This window comes from Calonectris borealis, chromosome W (assembly GCF_964195595.1).
Source record: "Calonectris borealis chromosome W, bCalBor7.hap1.2, whole genome shotgun sequence".
Taxonomy (NCBI): domain Eukaryota; kingdom Metazoa; phylum Chordata; class Aves; order Procellariiformes; family Procellariidae; genus Calonectris; species Calonectris borealis.
This window is the reverse complement of record NC_134351.1, coordinates 7,021,339-7,042,748: the sequence shown is the minus strand read 5'-3', so window position 1 is coordinate 7,042,748 and position 21,410 is coordinate 7,021,339. Positions and strand designations below refer to the sequence as shown.

The following is a 21,410-nucleotide window of genomic DNA, read 5'->3' as shown; positions in this document are numbered from 1 at the left end:
ACAAGATGCACTTAATTTAAATGCCAAAGTGAGAACTCTAAGTAATTAATTCAGGTGGGACATTTTTGATGCCTTCATGGTGGCCATTCTTCGTAAGTGTATAGAATAGTGGTGGTCATCAGAATATGACCCCCTCCCCAAATTCACTTTTTTTTTTAACACCAGGCAGAAATCTCTTCCTAATTGTACCTCCTCTGTGAGAAACTGGTGGCTTTCAGAATACATGGTTTACTTTGGAACTCAGAGATTTCAAATAAGAATTACTATTGGTTTTGTTACAAGAACCGTAAGTCAACATATATTAATCTTGTTGCTGCTGTTGCCGCTCAAGAGGTGATTTGTCATCTTGCCGTGTTTCTTCTCGGCTAGGTTACAGCAGTCAGTTTTAATTGCAGTGCTGAAAAACTTTCGTGCAAAGATCTAGTACTTGGCAGCATTTGATCCTGCTGTTAATTGTTATCTGATTTTAAGGTCTAAGGTCTAAGGTGGGTAAATTTCTTTCCACATACATCAGTCTGCCAGTCTCTTCCTGGGGAAGGTAGGAAGTGGGTTTAAATAGTCATCAATTCCATAGAATGAAGCTGCATCTTAACATCACTAACTGCAAGACTTTCTGAGAAGTCCTTCTATGAAGCAATTAGAAGATCGCTGTAGCTTGATTGCTACAGTTGTATAAAAGAGCATTACAGCGATACTTTTTTTTTTTGAAACTGCAGTTAGTGATTTTGCTGAGTTCTCATCACATCACCCTTTCTATGAGCGTGAAAATAGATCTAGTAGAAGTCTGTGCTCTAATTTGGGACGTCTTTAAGCTGGTGCATAATTGCAAGGATGTGAATAGTCCATTAAATTCAGTTGGATTCTACTGTGTGCTTCAGTGGAACTGTCGAACTTCTAATACGTCTGTGGGTGATAATAAACTTCCTTCTCATCATGTTTGTTAGGAAGATAAAAGTTCTATAATATTAGCCTGAAATATCTTTTAAATTTCTGCCTGCTACTTCCTTCCTTGAGAGTTTGAACTTTTTCAGCTTAATCTATTCTCGCATATTGATCAAACTTCTTTTTGAGGGGAAGTTGAGGAAAAACTCGATTTATGCTTACTTCAAACATATCAGCAGCAGAGTTAGAACAGGTTTTTCGAATTATTTTGAGTGAAGCAGCATTATCTTTCCATACTTGGCAGGCTAACTTATGCTTTCGATTGTAGTGCTGAAGGGCACTATTCTGGAATACGTTGCCTTTGAAAAGAATGCAGAGTAATACTAAACTGAAATGTTGGAGTATTTTGCTATCATAGAGAGGGTGGTTGCATATGCGGTACCCTTGGTGCGTAGAAAGAATACAAAATGGGAAGAGAAGGTAGTATCATCTCACAAATATGACCTTATTAAGAACATTGTTGAAATAATTCGGCTTGGATTTTTGTCAATGCTTAAAAAAAGTGAATGCATGGAAAATGTTCAGGAAAGACTTGATTCTGTCTTACAGTCAGTTGTCTTAGTCATATCCAGGAGAAGGTTAAGAAGCAACTTAAGTCATTTGATATTTGCCTACGTGAGAGAGATTTCTGATGGACAGTTCTCTAATGTAAAAAGTTTTAATGAGCTCAACTGTTTGAGATGGAAATTGGACAAATTCAGATAGGAAATAAGTCACAGTTGTTAAATAGGGCAATTAATCATTGAAACAATTTAAGCATTCTGTCTTGGTATAAAGACTCCGTAAAAGAGATTCTCACAGATAAACTAGAAGTTACATACTTGATGCAGAAATTGTTTGATACAATTTTACCTAGCTCATTATGCAAGAGACTGAAGTGGATGAATATGATGGTCTGCACAAGAGCTCGCATCATTTGAAATTTATGAGAATAAAGCATGTGATTAGATGGCAGCAATTAATTTTCAGTAAGTAATGTGAATTTGCTGGGCAATTTTCATATTGTGATCAGCACTACTTTGCAAGGTGACTAATAGTTTTAAACTTCAGGGATAGGATTGATTAGAGAATGCTGGGATCTTAAACGCCTTAATTCTGAGAGATCCTGGACTCTCTAGCAGGTCTTAAACAGCATAAATGGTTTTCCAGATTGAACACCCAAAGTTAGCATTGTTATCCAAAAAAGTGATTTTTTTTTTTTTTTAGAAAGAATCTTAACACTTGCCATTCCGATATGCAGACCTTGCTGCACAGCAAGCACTTCAGAAAACTTAGAAAATGATGTTTTGATATCTGCAGCACTTCGTCAGATCCGTGCATCAGATTATTTAAACTCATCCAAAATGCTTATTTATGCATCTGCCTCTGATAAATGTTGTGAGGGATGAGGGAAGTTTGCAAAATTTACTTCATTCCTGTAAAGCAAAATCTTTTCTTTTTTTTTTCCCTAAAGATCTGTTTAAGCTCTTACTAGTTCTATGTACAGAGGTTTTTTGAGTATTACTAAAGGAAAGTCTGTGGTAACGGTCCTTAGGAGATGTTGCCATCTGGAGCAGTCCTGAACAATTGCCGTGGAATTAGTTGGAATTCACAGAAAGCATCCACTGCACCTTTGTAAATATTCATGGGTCAAGGCTTTACCAAGGATGAAATAAGAAAGTATCGATGTTGTTGCTATATTCTTAATTATAGTGCTTTCAGCTTTTAATTCATATACAAATTGCAAGTACTAAGCAAAATGCATTATTGGTACAACAGTTAAAATTTGTATTATAAGTTGCTGTCAATATAAGTTGCTGTCAAAAGAAAAAACATGTAGGGGTAGCAGTGTCTCCAACCAACTGTACATGGATGGTGGATATAATCAAAGTTAATGAAATTCTCACCTCCCATATAAAGGTCAGTTTTGACAAGTTTGATTTGCTTGCCCCTTCCTCTGATTCTGTATTCTTTACTTAATTGCCTTACAGTTTCTGAAAGACAATTTTATCTGAAAATAAGCTTAGAATAAGGAATTGTTTAGATACTTTCAAAAATGGTTAGGATCATCCAGACTTTGTATTTAATATGCCAAGTTGTGTGTTTTTTCTCAAGTGGCATTTCGTTCCTGTTTAGTGAATGTTGAGTATTTTCTCTTTTTCTCATGGCATTTTAGTTCTGTTTAAACTCTTATGTCCAGGTACTTCTCTTGACTTTCTGGCCTCGAACTTTGAAATTACTAGTTGGGAAGATGAGGTGTAGGGGTCTGTTTCTAGCTTATTTAAATACTAATTTTTATGAAACAGTTTAAAGTATGCAGTTTACATAACGTTGTAAATTTCCAATTATCTGCTGTAACTTAGAAGTAAAAGAGAGATTCTCTACTAAACTTCCATAACTGAAATCATCGTCTGCTACTGTATAGTTCAGATAGAGTAGTATATGTTTTATCTGTTGAATTGAATTAATTTTTGTCATCTCCACCCCCATTCCAGGTGCAGGACAAGTTTCGTTTGGACCTGTCTGATGAAGAAGCTGTCCATTATATGCAGAGTCTAATTGATGAAAGTGTCCATGCCCTCTTTGCGGCTGTGGTGGAGCAGATACACAAGTTTGCACAGGTGAGAGATCTTCTCAGTTGGTGGTCTCTGTGAAAGTTGAGTAAGGTGGGAGGTTGTGAGTGGTAAGTTCAAGACTTAACTTCATTGTTTATGATGTTTTAGTTCATTTTCCAACAAGTTAAAAGTGTGTTTTTGCTGCCAGGACTGGAGAGCAAGCTCTTAGTGGTCCTAGGAAATTCTTTAAAGCACCTTAGCTTTAAACATGCTAAGTGAGATGTAACTGGTTGTATTACCAAGGATAAGAACTGCAAATTGGAAAGCTGGAGTTCTGAGAGAAGGATGAACTTCCTTTCTTTCCTACCTTTGCTGGACTTCTGAACTGTGCATTCCAGCTAGTTATTTTGGTCATTAACAGGCACAGCAGGGTGCACAGAAGGGGCCAGGAGCTCTGCTCGTAACAGCATCCGCATCCTCCGCAGTGTTGGCGGTGTACCACAGAACGTGGTCCCCAGCGGCTACGTGCGCAGCTATCTCCTCTGTCAGAGGCCTGTTTCCGAGGAGTTTCCGAGGGAGAATGCAGTTTTTCAGATCTGGGGCTGTAGGGGGTAGCTGAGACCTCTTGCTGGGGCAGTGGGAATTGGGCTCCTTGCTTGCCAGAAGTGTGCAGCGGTGGCATGTCTACATCACCAAGTAAAGGAGCTGTGGGAGGAGGTCAGCCAACTGCACAGTATCAGGGCTGACAACAAAAAGATTGACCAGATCTTCCCCAAGACCTTGGAGACAGAAGAGCCTGAACCTCTAGCTGCATTGAAGGAGAAGAGCAAGCATACGTTGTGCTCATTGAGTTAGGAAATAGAGACTTCCAGGATGGTGGTGGCTGGAACCTTGAGACTTCTGGTATTAGGAGGGATCGCTTCTGCTCTACCTGCAGATTTGCACCTGCAGAGTAGATTCAAGGTGATTGTCAGTAGTCAGCATGGATTTACAAAAGGGAAATCATGCCTGACCAGCCTGATAGCCGCCTAAGATAAAATGGCTAGCTCAGTGGACTGGGTGAGAGCTGTAGGTATTCTTTATCTTGACTTTCACAAGGCTTTGACACTGTCTTCCATAATATCCTCATAAACAAAGTGGAACAATATAGACTAGAGAAACGGACACTGACGTGGATTGGAAACTGGCAGGTGTGCTGGGATTAGAAGGTTGTGATCAGTGGCATAAACTCCATCTGGAGGCCAGTCACTAGTGGTGTACTCCAAGAGTTGATACCGAGGCCAAAATTGTTTAACACCTTCATTAATGGCCTGGATGATGGGACGAAGTGCACTCTTAGCAAGTTTGCAGACAATGCAAAACTGGGAGGAGTAGCTGATACACCAGAAGGTGTGCTACCATTCACAGGGACCTTGACAGGCTGCAGAAATGACCACACAGGAACCTCATGAAGTTCACCAAGGAGAAATGCTAAGTACTGCACTGCAGACTAACCCCATGCACAAGCATGGGTGATGAGGTGGGAAGCAGCTTTTCAGAGAAAGCCCTGAAGGTTCTGGTGGAACTGTTGCACATGAGGCAGCAGTGTGATATTATGGCAAAGAAGGGCCACCGGCTTTGTTGACCACATTAGGCAGAGCGTTGCTGGCAGTTGGAGGGAGGCGATCCTTCCCCTCTACCCAGTGCCGTGTTAGATGCATCTGGAATGCCGTGCCCCTTTTGGGCTCCCCAGTACAGGAGAGACATGGACATGGTGGAGCAGGTCCAGCAAAGGGCCATGGAGATGACCAAGCACTTGGAGCATCTGTTATACAAGAAGAGGGTGAGAGAGCTGGGACTGTTCAGCCTGGAGGAGAGAAGGCTCCAGGGGATCTTATCAATGCGTATAAATACCTGATGGAAGGGAGTAAAAAAGATGGAGTCAGACTCCTCAGTGGTGCCCAGTGACAGGACAAGAGACAATGGGCACAAACTGACAGACAGGAAACTTCATCTAAACATAAATTTTTTTTTTTCTTTTTTTTTTTTTACTGTGAGGCTAATCAAACACTGCGACAGGTTTCCCAGAGAGGTGACGGAGTCTCCGTCTGTGGAGATACTTAAAATCCAACAGCACAATGTTCTGAGCACCTGTTGTGTTTGATCCTGCTTGAACAGGGGGATTGGACTAAATGATCTCCAGAGGTCCCACCCACGCTCACACATTATCTGATTCTTACTAGTGATGTGTGGAGTGGCAATAGATTGTCTCCACTACTTTTATTATTAAAATTTACCTTTGCTCTAGAATGGAGAATGAAATGTTTAACCACATGTACTGACATGTGCTGTCTTACTACAAGCCACAGTAAGACAACAAAATGTTTAATTCTCATGTTGAATAAAATTATATTCACAAAAGCATTTCTTTTTTGAATTTACAATGTTTTTTCCTTAAAGCCATCTGCCATACTTAATTTGTGTTTATCAGGGATTTAAGATATTGCACTGTTTGCCTTAAGTATTAGACTCATGACAAGAAATGAAATTGAGAGGAAAAATGAAACCGATCTGAAAAGCCAGCCATTATGCCAGGTTTTTTTTATTGATTCTTTCTTCAAAAGACTGATCAAATTCTGCTAGAAACTGAGGAGAACTATTTTTATGGCTATCCATTTTGCTAAAGGTCTTCCAACTAATCTGTTGTTTCCTGCAAACTTAATTTTTATTTTGAAGAATTGCAGGGTAAGAAGCAAAAACGGCATTTCCATCTGCATGTATATTTAATAAAGGTGATGTCTTATGTGATGTGAAAAAAAAGGAGTGTAATTATATGAAAATGTTGCAAAACTTGTTGTCATTCGTTATGGATTACTTTGATCATAGGATGGAGGATGGTAATTTCATAAGACAAAGTGAAAAATGCCTAACATCTACCTTGGGGTTCAAAAAAGAATAAAAAATTTTAAAAAGCCATTGCACAGATTCAAGATTAAAATTTTAAGTCCCTCCAGAAGGTGTGTAGACCTTTCTTTCAATCACAATTAAGACACGTTTTTTAAGACGTGTCTTTTTACTTCATTGGTTTTAAGTGACTGCCAGACTCTCCCAGATAATTGTTGTTGCATTTGTGAAGCTGTATTAGTAAGTCAGAGTTTACAGGTTTGATTTAGGTGACCTTTTCTTTTTCCATTCAGACTTGTTCTTGCTTGACCTTTCTTCAGCACTTACAACTGCTTTTAAAATCACAGGACAGATTTGTTCAGAATATTTGAAAGTACCCAAGAATTTGAACCCCAGGCTTCTAGCTCCCAGGAATGGTGTTCTTAAGCAACAGGCTGATATGTACAGCAGCAGGCACCAATGGCATCTTCCATTCATATTTTAGGAGTTAAAAAGCAAGCCCACAGTGTGTATTGCACTTTGGATACCAAATAAGCAGCTGTGATAGCCACTAATGCAGGCCTGATCCAGTTGTCTCATTTTGGGGTTTTTACCTCTCCAGCTGGCTGATGCAGGGTTCCAGCATGGAGACTTTTGGGCTGTTTTTCCTGAGACCCTGAAATCTCCTCATGCGCTGCTGCAGAGTCTGCTACCTATGTGCTTTTAGCTTTCCTTTCTACTTTTGGGAACGGGTGCCTAAAATGAAAACAATCGTGTTGCTTTGTAAGTGCTTAAGGCATCTCTTGGCTCCATGTGACGCAGGATTCTTCTGCTAGTTTTGGAGTTGGGATTATTGCCTTCATTCATGTTCCATAAATAATTACACTTGCAGGCTTTCCCCTGCAAGAATGCTGGATGCTTATAAATGTGAGGAGGATACAAAAAGAATAGTCACAAATTAATCAGCAGTTGACATGTCTTAAGAATCTGAGCTCTATTTATATATTTTTAGAAAAAACTTACAAAAGAATCTATCAAAATAAAATGTAATTAATGTCTATTCTCTTTATATTACGAATGAGATAGGACACTTCTTAGTGATATGTAGTACTTCATTAGTCAGAATCGTTATTTCCTTTTTGTCTAAGGTGGTCTTAAGAATTTGCTGCTGGAGTCTTCACAGAGTCTGTAAATCGTTGAACAAATGAACAATTAATGCGTCATTGAATTTGCTGTAAAGGGGTCATCTTACACAATGGCCAATTGAAGCTTTCAATTTGTTCTTGTATAATGCTGCATTGAATTTCCAATGGCCTTGCTCTTAATAATAATATAATTTGTCTAAAAAAAAAAAGCCACTACACAGGTACTATGACACATGCTTAAACAGCAGATTTTGGCCTAATGCCACACAATTTTTCATTTGAAATGCCCTTCAGCATGTTTTCTTGTTTATCAATAGATATTTATTCTCTTACTGCCTCCAAAATAGGCCTACGAGGAATCTGTGCTGTCTACTGCAACAGTTAAGGGCTTTTTAATAAGGTTGGTTATTATAGTAACTGTTGTGTATCAGCATTCTATGTGTCACCCTGTAGTAAGTAAAGCTCTTGGATAAAGCAATCTAGATATTTTGGCATCAGCTTGGTATTGTTCTTTTGTAACAATATTGTAAATTGAGTTCAGTTCAAAGCTGTGTTATGAAGCCTTTAGTTTAGTTTCTAATGCATCTCTAATCTATTATCTTATCAGGTATTTTACAGACCTTTTTATGTAGTGCTTGTCTCCTTCTTAATGGTTATCAAAAAACTGTTGTCTCAAAAGTAAATAAATTTAACATTTAGAATAAGAAAATGGTGTTGTACAATAGTGCTCAAGAGGAGAAAAAGTGCATACTAATTTTAGTTGATACTATGAAGACTGGATAGCCATTTGTCCCTGGAGAGTCATTTTCATTGTAGCAGCATTATTTGTTTCTGCAGAGGAAGGAGACAATCTCCAGTTGAAGTGACTAATTTCACATTTTACTTGTCTTGTAAATTTGCAAGTCAAGTCAGTTGCATTCAGGGCTCATGTTAAGCAGTGACTAAAAAAGTGAAAGCTTGGGGGATGAGGGGTGTCCCACCTAAAATGTAGCTGTACTAATGGTTGGCTGCTCTCTGTTTAGGAACAAACTCAAATTAAGCTGTAAATATTAAGTGGCTTTGGGGTATCTCCAAGCTGTGGTCCCGGTGCTGCTGCATCCCAGAATGCAGCTGTAGTTCCTTTCCCTCAGGACAGCGCTTCTGTTTTCCTCCTGTTGGATGCCAAAATAAAATAAGGAATGTCTACCAGCAGGTTTGTATGGATTGGATGAAACCATTTGTCAAGGGCCAGATAGAGTTGGTTTCCATGCTGTTTGTTCTCATGAAGGGTTCAGAAAATCGCCTGCCTTTAGGCATTTCACCATGTTTTTAAACACAGAGGTCAATTTACGCATAACTTTTGTTCATTGAGAGTAAACCAAGTTGAATAAATGCTGTGCTATGTGTTGTGTTTTTTTTTTTCTTTTAGTATTGGAGAAAATAAGCCTTTTGCCTACCTGTGGTGGAAACAAACAAACGCTCAAGAAAGAGACTTTCTCAATCCCTTGTGGACTTCACCAAACAGTTTTGGAAGGCAAAAGCTGCAGGTTTGGTAACATGGAGAATTGACAGCTCAGGAAGTAGAGAAGCTCTTTGAGTCTCTGTTCACTGAACTTTTAAAGGAAAATGGTTGTTTATACCGTCCTTGGGGCTCAGATGCTACGGCATTTCTTTCCAGTGAAAACATTTGAGCCTCAAAGGTTGAAGTAAGCAACTTCCTCTCAAGCCAAAGATAACTGGAAGAGACTGGATTTGATGGTAAATTCTTCTACCTGTTGATATATTTTGTTATTTACAAATAGAAATCATTGCTGTACTGAACGCGAGTATATACAAAGTTACAGCAGTGAGGCTACAGAAAAAAAACACAAAACTATGGCAATCTCCTCTCTTCCCTTCCCAGCAACTGTGTTCCTTGAGTAAGTTTTAAATATAATTCCTATGATCCTTTATTTCCCACCTTGGGCAATGTTATCGTTTAGAAAGGACAATCATTTCTTCCCTGCTTAGAAAAATGTTTTTAAGTGCTGATAAGTTAGCCGGCTATAGGCAGCCAATTAAATCATCACTAACAAGCTCAGTAACAGGAATGCACAGTGAGCGGTTCAGTATTTCACACTTTAACTCTGAATGTTTTCTGTACATCGATTATATATTCTTGACTCTAATAAACTTTGTTGTTGCAATTTTGAGGTGTTCTGTTTTGTCTTTTTAATCTTGCCTGCTGAGACATGGCATGCTAGAGGATTATGTTCATAACTCTTGGCGTTTTGCAAAGATTTTCACTCCTCAATTCGCTTGATGCAGGAATAAGGCCACTCATAAAATGACCTTTGTGCCACATGTTGAGTTCATAATGAATCTGTTTTGAATGATCAACAATGTAATTAGCTCTTCATAAATGTGTGGATCTCTTCAAAGGGTGCTCTTGTATTGCTGTAGTTTTTTAATAATAATTTAAGTCAGGAAGGAATCCCTCCCAATTATAAAGATAGGAAGGACTAATTTGAATGTGAATCTGACCGATATTTGTGAGTCGCTCTGGCTTTGTGCTTCTTTTGCTTGCAAACACCAGAAGAGCTTTGATGGAAGGAAATCCACTGGGGCTGTGGTGGGCCCTTAGTTATTTCAGCATATTACCCAAATTTGCTAGTTAAGCACAACACTGGCTCAGCCCCTCAGTGACTTAGAGGAACTGTATTACCCTAGGTGCTTGGTGCTTGTGTTAGCTGGCAAAACACAGTGCCACAGAGGAGCCACAATGGTACCTCTTATCTTTAGTTGACTCTTCTTTGGAGAAGTAGTAATTATCATTTTCTTGGGGAGTTTTTTTGGTCTTGCTTCATCTGGCAAAAATACATATTTCTCTACTGCCTCCATTTCCCATGAACTCATTCTCCATACAGTACTTTGTGGTATCCTACAAGGATATTTTTGAGAGCATGGAATTTTCAGACGTTCAAAGAAAATACTGCAAAAAAAAAAAAATTGTCTTTTTCAATTTGTTTTGAAGGGGCATCCTATGTACTCACACAACTTGTTGATTTGCATGGTGTAGCCACACTTCATTTGGCTGAGTTCTTGACCCCTGATCCCCAGCCCTTTCCACTGTATATATTCTAGGACTTGGAAGAAAACTCTTTTGAAGAAAACTTCCTCTTCCCCTTGCCCAAGTCTAATTATGAAGAATATGGGCATGAGCTGCCCTGTACCAGTTGTCCAGACAAGCCAAGGTTGACTCCTTGTTAAAACCTGAAAGACATCATCAACCTGATCCTACAGCACATTCCACTTTGCAAAGAGGTTTATAAAGTGTTAAATGTAACTTTTATAAACACATTACGAATGACTGCATGGTTGTTCACTATGTCTTGTGGTTTAAAATGAATATAATAATCTGTTCATATGCTGGACTATGCAACAGCCTATTAAAACTATACACTAAGTCAGTTACAAATGTTGGCATGTGAACCCAAATGGAATGTTGAGTGTGACATGTAAGGCTTAGGAAAACCCTGACTTCACTGTAAATCACTGACCACTTTATAAATGGAGAACCTCAGGCACAGAAAAGGAAAAAAACCTTGCCTGAGTCAGTGGAACATAATCTTGCCACCGTGTTCATCTGTGTTTCTGCTTGTTGAGTGACCTTGGATATTGTTTTGGTGTATTTTCCAAAGAATTTTGTAGAACACATACCAGGTGAGTGCTGACAAACTGTCTGGAAATGTTTCTGATCAAACTAGTGACTGTTTTTGGGATGATCTGCATATTCTGTTCCCAGCTCCTCTGAATCCCTACAGGATGAAGAACAGGACAGCACCGGGACTGCTACAACATACTAATGTAAGTAAATTCATTACTTTAAGTCTTGTCTTCTAAATACCAAGTATTGTTGAAAGTGGTTCTTAGAAGTCCACATATCAATAGATTATTTTTTTTAAAATCCTGATATACAGTAAGTATATAAAGTAAGTTCTGATTTTATTTTGTAAAATCTTACGGCTCTTAGCACTTTGTGCAGCATCATCTATTTAAAGTAAAACAACAAAAAAAAACCTGGGGGGAATAAGCTATTTTGTTTTGAATGAAGGGTTTTCTTTTTTGATATGTTAGTCTAAAGCTTTGACTAACTGAAGTAAGAATGTTTAATGTAGTAGGTTATCTATCACAGTTTGATATCTCTATGCAATCAAAACTGAATTTATTATGTGTCTGTCTCTAACTTCTGAATGCCTTGAATAACTACTACCAATTTTGACTTGCGGGGTACAAATCTTAAAGGTGAAATTCCTACATGTTTCACAAGGGTAGATCCCCAGTCAGAGGAGAGTCCCCAGGGAATGTCAGACAGCAGTTTCACCCTGCACATGTGTTTGTGTTACATACGTGGGGGGCACGTACACACACAAAATTCTACGTGGAGTGAGGCTGTGAGCTCCGTCACGTGTATCGAAGCACGACGCAGTAGTTGGTAGGAAACGAAGCTGCACCAGTTGTGTCACAGAATAACGTGTCGAAAGTCATCCTGTTAAGTCTCTCCAGGAAGCATAGCAGAGAAAAAGAAACAGAACAGTCAAAAAATAATTTTGCCATGGTCTTGTTTTACCCAGCAGTTGTATTTGTATAACTAGAGACAAAAAGTACTACAAAGCCAGTTTGTGGGTGCTTTATTTACCTTTCAACATCCATCTTGGTGTCATCCTGATTTTATTTTCTTCTGAAATCTCTCGTGGTCTTTCTGTGGGATTGAGGGTGAGGGAAGCAAAAGAAATTGTTGCATCTTTTTTTTTTCCTCCCTTACCTATATACTGTCATTGATCGTTTTCAACTGCCAGTGCTTCAGGAGTAGAAAGTAGCACAGTCATCTTTTTTTCTTTTTTGGGCAAGAAGCAGTAATTGCCAAAATAGTATTGGGGGTGGGGGGAAGTGGGGTGGGAAAGAAAGGGATGGGCTCTTTGCTTTAATATAAAAGGCATATATTCTTTTGGCAAGAAATGTCCCTGTTCTTACAGACAGTTACCTGGCTTTGTTCTTATGTGCAATCTAAAATAAAAAGCACTTTTGCACGGTTTTGGGAGAATAATGGCTTTGGAAAAGGGAAGGAGGAACAGAGAATGGGAATCTTAACACCTCGCAGAGTGGGTTAGCAGCAAAGAGAGGTAGATAGCTAAATCACCTTCCTTTTGTAGCCAGCAAAGGTTTTACTCACAAGACCCGGTATCTTCAGTGGATGGTAAAATACCATGGTTATTATGAAGTATCTGAAGCGTGTACATTTAAGGAATCTTAAGGGAGTCATTGAAAACAGATTGCAGGTGGATTGTGTTAAAATAGATTTTTGTAACCTCTTCAGCTGATGTGATGATTCCTTGTAATAGTGAAGCTACTTGAAGTGCAGTATTGGTGTCCTCCTGTCCTTCCAAGCATCCCTGATTTAGAAGGGATTCTGCTGGGGGGGGGGCGGGCGAGAGAAATTTCACTTTGGAGGGTAAAATACCTAACCCCAGTTGCTTCTCGAGTATTGAGCAGGGAAGAGGTTCACCTGCATGGGTTCAAACCTGAAACAGCGGGAATGTTTTTTGGAGAGGAATTCATCTACACACAAGCATTAATCAGTTAAGCTGTGTGCAGGATGGTCCTTTGCAAAGTGGATTAAGCTATTCCACAGAGAGGTTCTTAAATTCTGAATAAAACCTTTCCCCAATTAGATGTTGTGCAAAATTTAACAGAGCCACTTTGAATTCCTTCCCTTGACAGAAACGTGTTTGTCCTAATTTTTTCCCCATCCCTCTCATCAACGGTGAGGGATCAGAAGATGGCGATTTTACAGACTTGCTCTGAGGAGGATGTTCATTCATAAACTACAGTGCACGGAAAGTAAAGCTATGTGAAGGGAGGGCTGAGCCCATGTGGGGACTCCGGGGATCTCTGGGATCAGTTCTTCCCTGGGTGAGCAATTCCGTTTGCTCCAGCCTGTGGTCCTCACGGTGACAGTCGGATAATGGCACTTTCCCCATCTCGCTAGGTGCTTTGACATTAATGGGTAAATCATAGGGATACACATTCCACGGTGTCAAACAAACTGCTTCATCTGTCCTTGGTCTATAAAACAGGAAGACTTTTTGTGCAGTCCTTTCTTCAGTGTGTCTTCTTTCACTGGGGATCAGATTGTGAAGTTAATTGTAACCAAAGGCTTTTCTCTCCCACGTCTGTTTAATGTAACATCTCTTGCTGATTAGAGGCTGAAGAATCCATATTGCAAAATTAAAATGGCTTTTTTTTTTAATAGGTTTCTTTTCTGGCACAGTCATATATAAACAGTTTTCTAGCTGAGAAGATGGGAAGTACTTAGGGAGAATCTCTGCTTTTAACAAACCATTCACAAACTACTTCCCTTTCAACTTTAGGTGGAATAACAAGCTCCATGTCTGCATGCAGGTACACAGAAATGCCTGCTTTCCTTGCCTACTGGTGCCATAGAGCCTGGTGACAGGGGCACTGTGTCCCCAGGACAGGGACAGAGCTTTTTTTTTTCCTCTTCCAGTAAATACTGAATTGTTTTTTTTTCCCCATGTCTGGTGATGTCAACTGCACTCATTCAGTTCCGTCAGCTGTCTGTCACCTTTCTAATGCTGTATCGTCGTCAGCTGACATACCAGGGGGAGATTCCTGACGAAAGCACAACTGGTCTAGTAGCGGTGTCTATTCCCTGAGGTAGGCAGCTTCCATTTCAGCTTAAACTTGGGTTTTTTTTCCCTTTGACTGTCCCTGCTGGGAGCCGTTCTTGTGTGGATAACTGCTTCACTTCTGACGCTCGGGTCTGAGCGTGCAGTGACTGACTCGGATACTAAGTTTTCTGACCCAGCAGAGGTGAAGGGGAGATGGTTGATGCTGTAATGATTATCTGATTCGTTCACCAACCTCAAGGGTGAGGACAGCAGCATGCGTGGCAGGAAGCTCTTTCTTTAAAGGAGTGATTCAGCTGAGGTCTCTGACCAGGTTCTGCAAAGGCAGCATTACACTGGAGGTTAATTCAGTTTCTTTTCCAAGGGAAAGCACAGCAACAGATCTTGGGGTAAGAAATGAGGTTGTTTTAAAAATTAAATACGTGGTAGAGAGCTGGCTACAAGAAGAGCTATACTTGTTGAAATCCTGAATGGGGAAAAAAAATGTGGTTATGTAGTTCGGAGGTGTTTTGTGTGGTTAGTCCACGTAATTTACTAAAACCTGTAGGTGGTATCTTTTCAAGGATTTTGGGCCATATTGCATTTATTTTTTCCAAGTTGCAAACAACATGATAATAACAAGGTGCCGAGTGGCATCTTACTCTGCAAATGAGGAGATGGCAGGTCTTGGCTCCCATTCTGTTTCTAACTTGACAGACGCCACTTTTGCAATAATAGCTGAGAGACTCCGTGTGACAGTCCTGGCTGCAGCTTTCGTTGTCCATTGGCCTTGAAGATTTTTCACTTTCTGAACTTCCATTTCCCTCCCAGCTCTGTAAACTCAGTGGTGCAGGACCCGTTTTTAACTTGTCTCACACAAGAAGTACCGTAGCTTGGGGCTTTAGTTTCAGATGGATCTGGGAAGTGCCATTGTAATCTGCCAAATAGCAATGTGTTTTGATTGCATTTTGCATTCAGCCTTGGTTTGTTGGCTTGTATTTGTTCCATATGTTAGAGTTGAAAGATGCCTGAAGAAATGTATTCGCTGGAACTCCTGTTCCTGTCAAACACTATTCTGGTGGTTCTCTCCATCCTTCTGACTTAGAAAGCTGTAGTAAAAATAGGGAGAATGAAAATGTTTCTTTCCTTTCATTAAATAATCCTAAAGTTCTGTACATACAAAATGAAAGCTTAACTGAAATGCAGCAGAATAAGATGATCAATTTGTCAGCTTAAGCAAGCAATAGCCCCAAGACACATTGTCAGACCTTTTTATCAGGGTCCATCTTTTCTGCATCTGCGTCATCCAGCTTAACAGGTACCTGATCCTGATTTAATGTGCTGCAACAGATAAATTCTTTTATGAAGAGATATAGCCAGAAGGATAGCTAAAACTGTAAGTTTTTCCTAGTTTAATACCATGTGGATTATAATGGGTGTGTACAAGAACAACTGAGAATTACAAGTTCCAAGGATTATTTTCTCATTTACAGTGAGAGCTATATAATAAGCAATAAGACCAACTCATTTAAGGCTTGTAAATAAGCATAAATCAGGACACCCACAGTTCAGTCTTACATCTCTGTTATGTATGTATACAAAAAGGCTTACTTAGCATATGTTTTTCCACTATTTCATTATTTTGTTGCCCATGCTAATATCCCTGGTCGTCCACCTACTAATGCTCCTCAATAGCAGTTTTAATGTTGAGCCTTTTGTTCAGTCACAAAGATTGGTTTTTTCGTTGCTCAATTTTTTGCACATTGAGTTCCAGTGCATTACTGTTGTAGCTTGCCCTTTTTCAGCCATGATGTTGGTCCTAGTGCAAAGGCAGGCACAGGGGTGGTGGTAGGGTTACCAGCTATCCTAATTTTTGTGACTGCAGAGTGCTGACCTTGGACTAGAATATCTCGGAAGATACAGCCACCGCTCAAATACTTGACTACAGTTTACACGATGTGCTGTACTGTCATACGGGAGCATGAAAAAGGAATCTGGGACCATTGCAGTTGGTGCCATACAGACACAGATTTGGGGCAATTAATCCTACCAGATTATAACTGCCAGGTGTATGCATGTATATGCAAGTATTAGGAGTACAGCCTGTTCACTGAACACTGAGATACTTTTCCCACATTCAAACGCCCATAAACTTAACTAGAATGAGAGGTCTCCCCCCAGAACCATAGGAGGTGGTGGTGTCCGAAGAAGACAGGCTGCTTTTACCTAAATTTATTAGTGGACGATGTTGCAGCAGAGAGTACCACCTTTTAGAAATGCCATCTTCTCAGAAGCTGGAGCAAAGTCAAATGTATTTCACACAACTAGGCACATCAACCAAGCTTAAATCACAGAGTAGATAATTACATTGCCCTAGGAAATCAACTAGCTGTCCTGTTATGCCCAGCTTTGGGCTCTAAATCTTCACGTAGCATCCAATTGCCATGGTAGCTAGGCTTCAGATGTGCTTCCTCTGATCTCTATTCTTTACCTGCTTTCAGGTGTTTTGTGAAGCTTAAAATAACAAATGCGTTCAGGTCCTGGTAGTGGAAAGATGCCAGGTGAGGCATAAATTATTAACTTTTTTAAGGTAGAGATTTGCATGAATTATCTGAAGTTAAACATAATTTGTACTGATACTGCAGTTTTCAAATGTCTCTTGAGGATTTTATTGATTATTCCCCTCATATTTTGCTTAACTCCATAAAATCCAGCATGATTGAGGGTGGGAAGGAGGCTACTTTACTTTTTTATTTTTAATTTATTTTCAATCTAAATAATTTAAGAAAGGAGCCTTACTTGAATTTGAAATCATTACAGTGGATTTCTGCTGGCACAATAAAGGACCGATTTGATCCCAGTGCTCCATAGATATCATGCCAGCTGTTTGCCATTTCATATGTGTGAACAGTTTATCCAGTCTCCTTTAAATCCTATATATCTGGCATTAGGGATCTAAGTGGTTCTTATTTCATCTGTTGCATCCATCTGTGTGGTCTTCTCTTGACCTTTTAAATTTGTAAGCTCTTCTGAGCAAGGATCATATCATTACGTTTGCATAGTGATTCTCACCATAGGTCTAGAATCTCTGAGCATTCCTATAATACAAATAATTATGGTAGAAACCAGCAATCCAAGCCCAAATGACAAGGCATATGTAAATAACATAGCTGGATCTTGATAGTTAAATTAACTGTAAAATGAGGAGGGATGCTAGGTAGCTGCATAGAAGACAGGAGAAGCCCTCTGAAGAAAATTTATACCTTCTGCTAGAAATAGTTCAACTCGCACATTTTCACTTTGGTCAACCTGAAAATACCAGAAAAAAAAAAGAGAGTTTTGTTTTCTAAATCAAGGAGAGAAGAACTGTCAACTATTGTTGTTAAACCAAACTGTATAAGCACCCAGTGATATCCTTCAAGTCAGCCTGCTAGACTGCGCCAAATAACTTCTGGTGGAGAACAAAACAGTTAATATATTCAGATAGCTTACCATTCTGTAGGAGAGAGCTGGAAAGAAATGTCTTGTCTAAAACTTCAGTCAGAAAAATGTTATTGTTAAGGTGGCAGTAATACATCCCTGTGAATTTCTGACTCCACACCATAAAGCCGTGTGTTGGATTGCAAAACAGATAGCCAGGCTTTGTCTATAACAAAATCATAGAATCATAGAATAGTTTGGGTTGGACGGGACCTTTAAAGGTCATCTAGTCCAACCTCCCTTGCTGTGAGCAGGGACATCTTCAACTAGATCAGGTTGCTCAGAGCCCCGGCCAACTTGACCCTGGATGTTTCCAGGGATGGGGCATCTACCACCTCTCTGGGCAACTGTGCCAGTGCTTCACCACCCTCATTGTAAAAAATTTCTCCCTTATATCTAGCCTAAACCTACCCTCTTTTAGTTTAAAACCATCCCCCCTTGTCCTGTCGCAACAGACCCTGCTAAAAAGCCTGTGCCCATCTTTCTTATAAGCCCCCTTTAAGTACTGAAAGGCCGCAATAAGGTCTCCCTGGAGCCTTCTCTTCTCCAGGCTGAACAACCCCAACTCTCTCAGCCTTTCTTCATAGGAGAGGCGTTCCAGCCCTCTGATCACAAAATAGTTGTGCCTTTGGCCCCAAAGCGTATTTTGAGCGGTTCTCATCCTTTTGGAATGAAATCCTAAAATGCTCCAAGTCCTACCTCGTTCGTAGCAGGTCACACCTCTTCTGCCCCTGAACAAGCAGCTGTTTCTGATTGAATCCTATGGGGTTTTGCATCTACTAATCTGCATGTCAGAAGTTAAGGAAGACTTTATTGGAAATGTAAAAAGAAAGAAAACAATGCAAATATTTACAATAAAGCAGTCTCTATGCATGTCTGTCTTGTACAAGACGATCCAACTACTTCAGACCCCTCCAAGCATCTATCCATACGTCATGGTAGCCAATCTGGCTTTGAAAAGCGAGTTACATAGCAGAAGTAGGTAGTGAAAGCATGGCTGTTCTGCTTCCTTCTCCGTTTCACAAGCCAGAATTCTTCAGCCCTTGGATTGCGTACTCGACATATGTCTAAAATTGTGCCCACAGTGTTGCTAGAGGTGTCTGAATTCTTCTGTCATTGCATAGACCAGCATGTGAGTGTAGAAGGCATTCCCATAAGCTATGCTGTGACCACTTCACAAAGAAAATCACTTGTAGGATCAATACATGACTTCAATATTCCATCTTTACACATACATTTCTACCCTTTTTATCCTTCTCTTTTTTCTCCCACTTTCATTCACTTTTCTGTTTTGCCATAGGAAAATAATTGAAAAGGGGCAAAAACGCTGATACAAAATAAATTCTTTTTTCAGTTTTTGTTTAAGAAAGCAAAGCAAAAACTGAAGGAAGAATAAGGGGAAGTATTTGAAAGTGATTCTAATAATAATAATAATACCATAAGGAAAAACTGGCATTATACAACCCCATCTGTTAAAAGGCTTATTCAGGAAAGAAATCTTGGAGTTCTAATACGTAGTTTTAGGAAAACATCTTTTCATGCTCAATAGCAGTCGAAAAGCAGTTGAACATTAGAAGTTGTTAGAAAAGGAATAGAGAATGTACAGAAAACATCCTCATGCCACTGCCTGTGTGCATGTGCATCCACACACTGAATGCAAGCAAAGCTATGTTTGTCCCATATAGAGAGATATATATATCCCAATGGATATAATGGATCTAGAGAATATGAAGATGAGTAAAAAGCATAAGCAAGGAACAAAATGACTCCCAACACAGGATCAAGAGCTGGACCAGGAAGCTTCGGTCTGGAAAAGAGATGGCTGAGGAAGGATGTGATGGAGGTCTTTAAAATCTGCAATACGGTGTCCAATTCTGGGCTCCCCTGTACAAGAACGATACAGACTTATTGAAGCAAGTCCACGAGGGGCCACAAAGGTGATTAAGTGACTGGTCCATCTTTCCTGTGAGGAGAGGCTGAGAGAGCAGAGACTGTTCAGCCTGGAGAAGAGAAGGCTCGGAGGGGAACTTATCAATGTGTATAAATGCCTGGGGGTGGGGGATGAAGAAGGTGGCATCAGACTCTTCTCAGTAGTGCCCAGTGACAGGACAAGAGGCAGTGGGCACAAATTAAAACACAGGAAATTCAATCTGAACACAAGAAAACATTTTCTTTTTTTTCTGTTTTTTTTTGATTTTTTTTTTTATATTTTTACTGTGAGGGTAGTCAAATTTGGAGGCAGGTCACCCAGAGAAGCTTTGAAGTCTCCATCCATGGAGATGTACAAAACCCAACTGGACAACACCTGCTATAGGTGACCCTGCTTGAGCAGGAGGGTTGGACTAGGTGGTGTCAAGAGGTCGCTTCTATCCTAAGCTATTCTGTGGAAAATCCTGAGTAATACGGAAAAAAGTGAACAAGAAAGGATTGGTTTTTTCTCTTTCTTAATGAACAGATGGTATCAAAAGGAAATTAGCAAGAGAAAGGTTTGAAACAAATAAAAGGAAGCGCTTTTTACACTGCATAATTGAACTGTGGAGCTCCTTATCGTAGTGTTTTGTGGACGCTAAACAGCAATTAGATAAATGCATGGAAGAAACATTTATCAAGGTCAGTTAAACACAGTATTACCCACAGTTCTTGAATTTCCTGAACCTACGAGTCATTGGAAACTGAGAGAATACAACAGAAAAATATTAATATATTCTTACCTTTCTCCTCACTCTTCTTTTGACTTTTGTTACTGGTCACAGCTGAAGACGTGACACAATACAGCTGTCCTTGCATAGCTGGTCGTGTGTTTAGAAGTACAATGCATGTGCGCTTGGTGATCCATTTCATTGCAAACGCTCTGTGAAAAGATCATAAAAGAGGAACGGGTGACTATCTTAGAAAAAGAAAATATGCCTTGAAAAGTTATTTGCATAGAGGGCAGATTTGTTGAGCAAGAAAGTTCTATTCTCATGTCTGCTTTTGATGAATACTGTATTTTAAGAGTTTTTAATCGATATTTAATATATAATACTGAAAGCTATTCAAGCACAAGTGAAAAATTAATATGCTTTTCAGAGGCTTCGTGTAATTCTGAGGTATATAAGTATAAATAAAATTACTTAAATGACTTAGAGTGAAATGGGAATTAGGAAATCTGTTCCTTTTGCAAAACACAGGAGTATAGCTGTATATTAGGAGACTGAAGAGTTTCCCATGTTCAAAAAGCAAATCATACAGTTTTAGGAAAATCTGGAGCATATGCTGAAGAAATTGTTCATCATAATTAATTCTTAGGCAAAATAGTGAAGAACTTAATTTGCACAAGCCAGAAAACTGACAATCTCTGTAATGGACTAAAATTGAGGAGTCTGAGCCCTGGGGGTTATTTTTGGTTTTGATTATGACAAATAAAGCAAATCAAAAAGCAGCTATGGTCCTGACTTGCAGTGCAGGGAAGGAAAAGTCTGGATAAAAGAATTTCCTTATTTCCTTTTTGGCTGAAGACCTGTATATTCAAACTGAGAAGAAAGAACAAGTGGAAGTGATAGGATTTTGTGCAAAGAATCTGTACAAGGTTGAAAATGTTGAAAAATTAGACAGCGTGGGGATTAATTGAATTCTGGGCAAGAAAGTTCTCTCTTGAAGATGAGAGCAGCTGAAGCTGCCTTTGAACTGATGTCGGTGGGACACTGTGATTAAATACATCTTGTTTTTAAAGCGCTGCCGGTCCCTGTGGAGCAGTGATTAGGAACCCAGATCAATTATATGTCGGTATTGGTTTAAGACTGCTTTTTTTCCTGCTGTTG

At 39.5% G+C, this 21,410-nt stretch overlaps 1 protein-coding gene across 2 annotated transcripts in view; it reads left to right on the top strand.

The window, feature by feature from the left end:
• LOC142074872 (phosphatidylinositol 3-kinase catalytic subunit type 3-like) overlaps window positions 1-9,652 on the top strand; it is a 79,308-nt gene extending 69,656 nt beyond the window's left edge. The window contains exons 26-27 of one of the 2 annotated variants that reach the window (XM_075135795.1): window positions 3,417-3,542; window positions 8,892-9,652. In XM_075135795.1, the coding sequence (XP_074991896.1) occupies window positions 3,417-3,542; window positions 8,892-8,906 (141 nt within the window). In that variant the 3' untranslated portion in view covers window positions 8,907-9,652. The other variant, XM_075135794.1, reaches the window with a different exon arrangement.
• The last annotated feature ends 11,758 nt before the right edge of the window (window positions 9,653-21,410 follow it).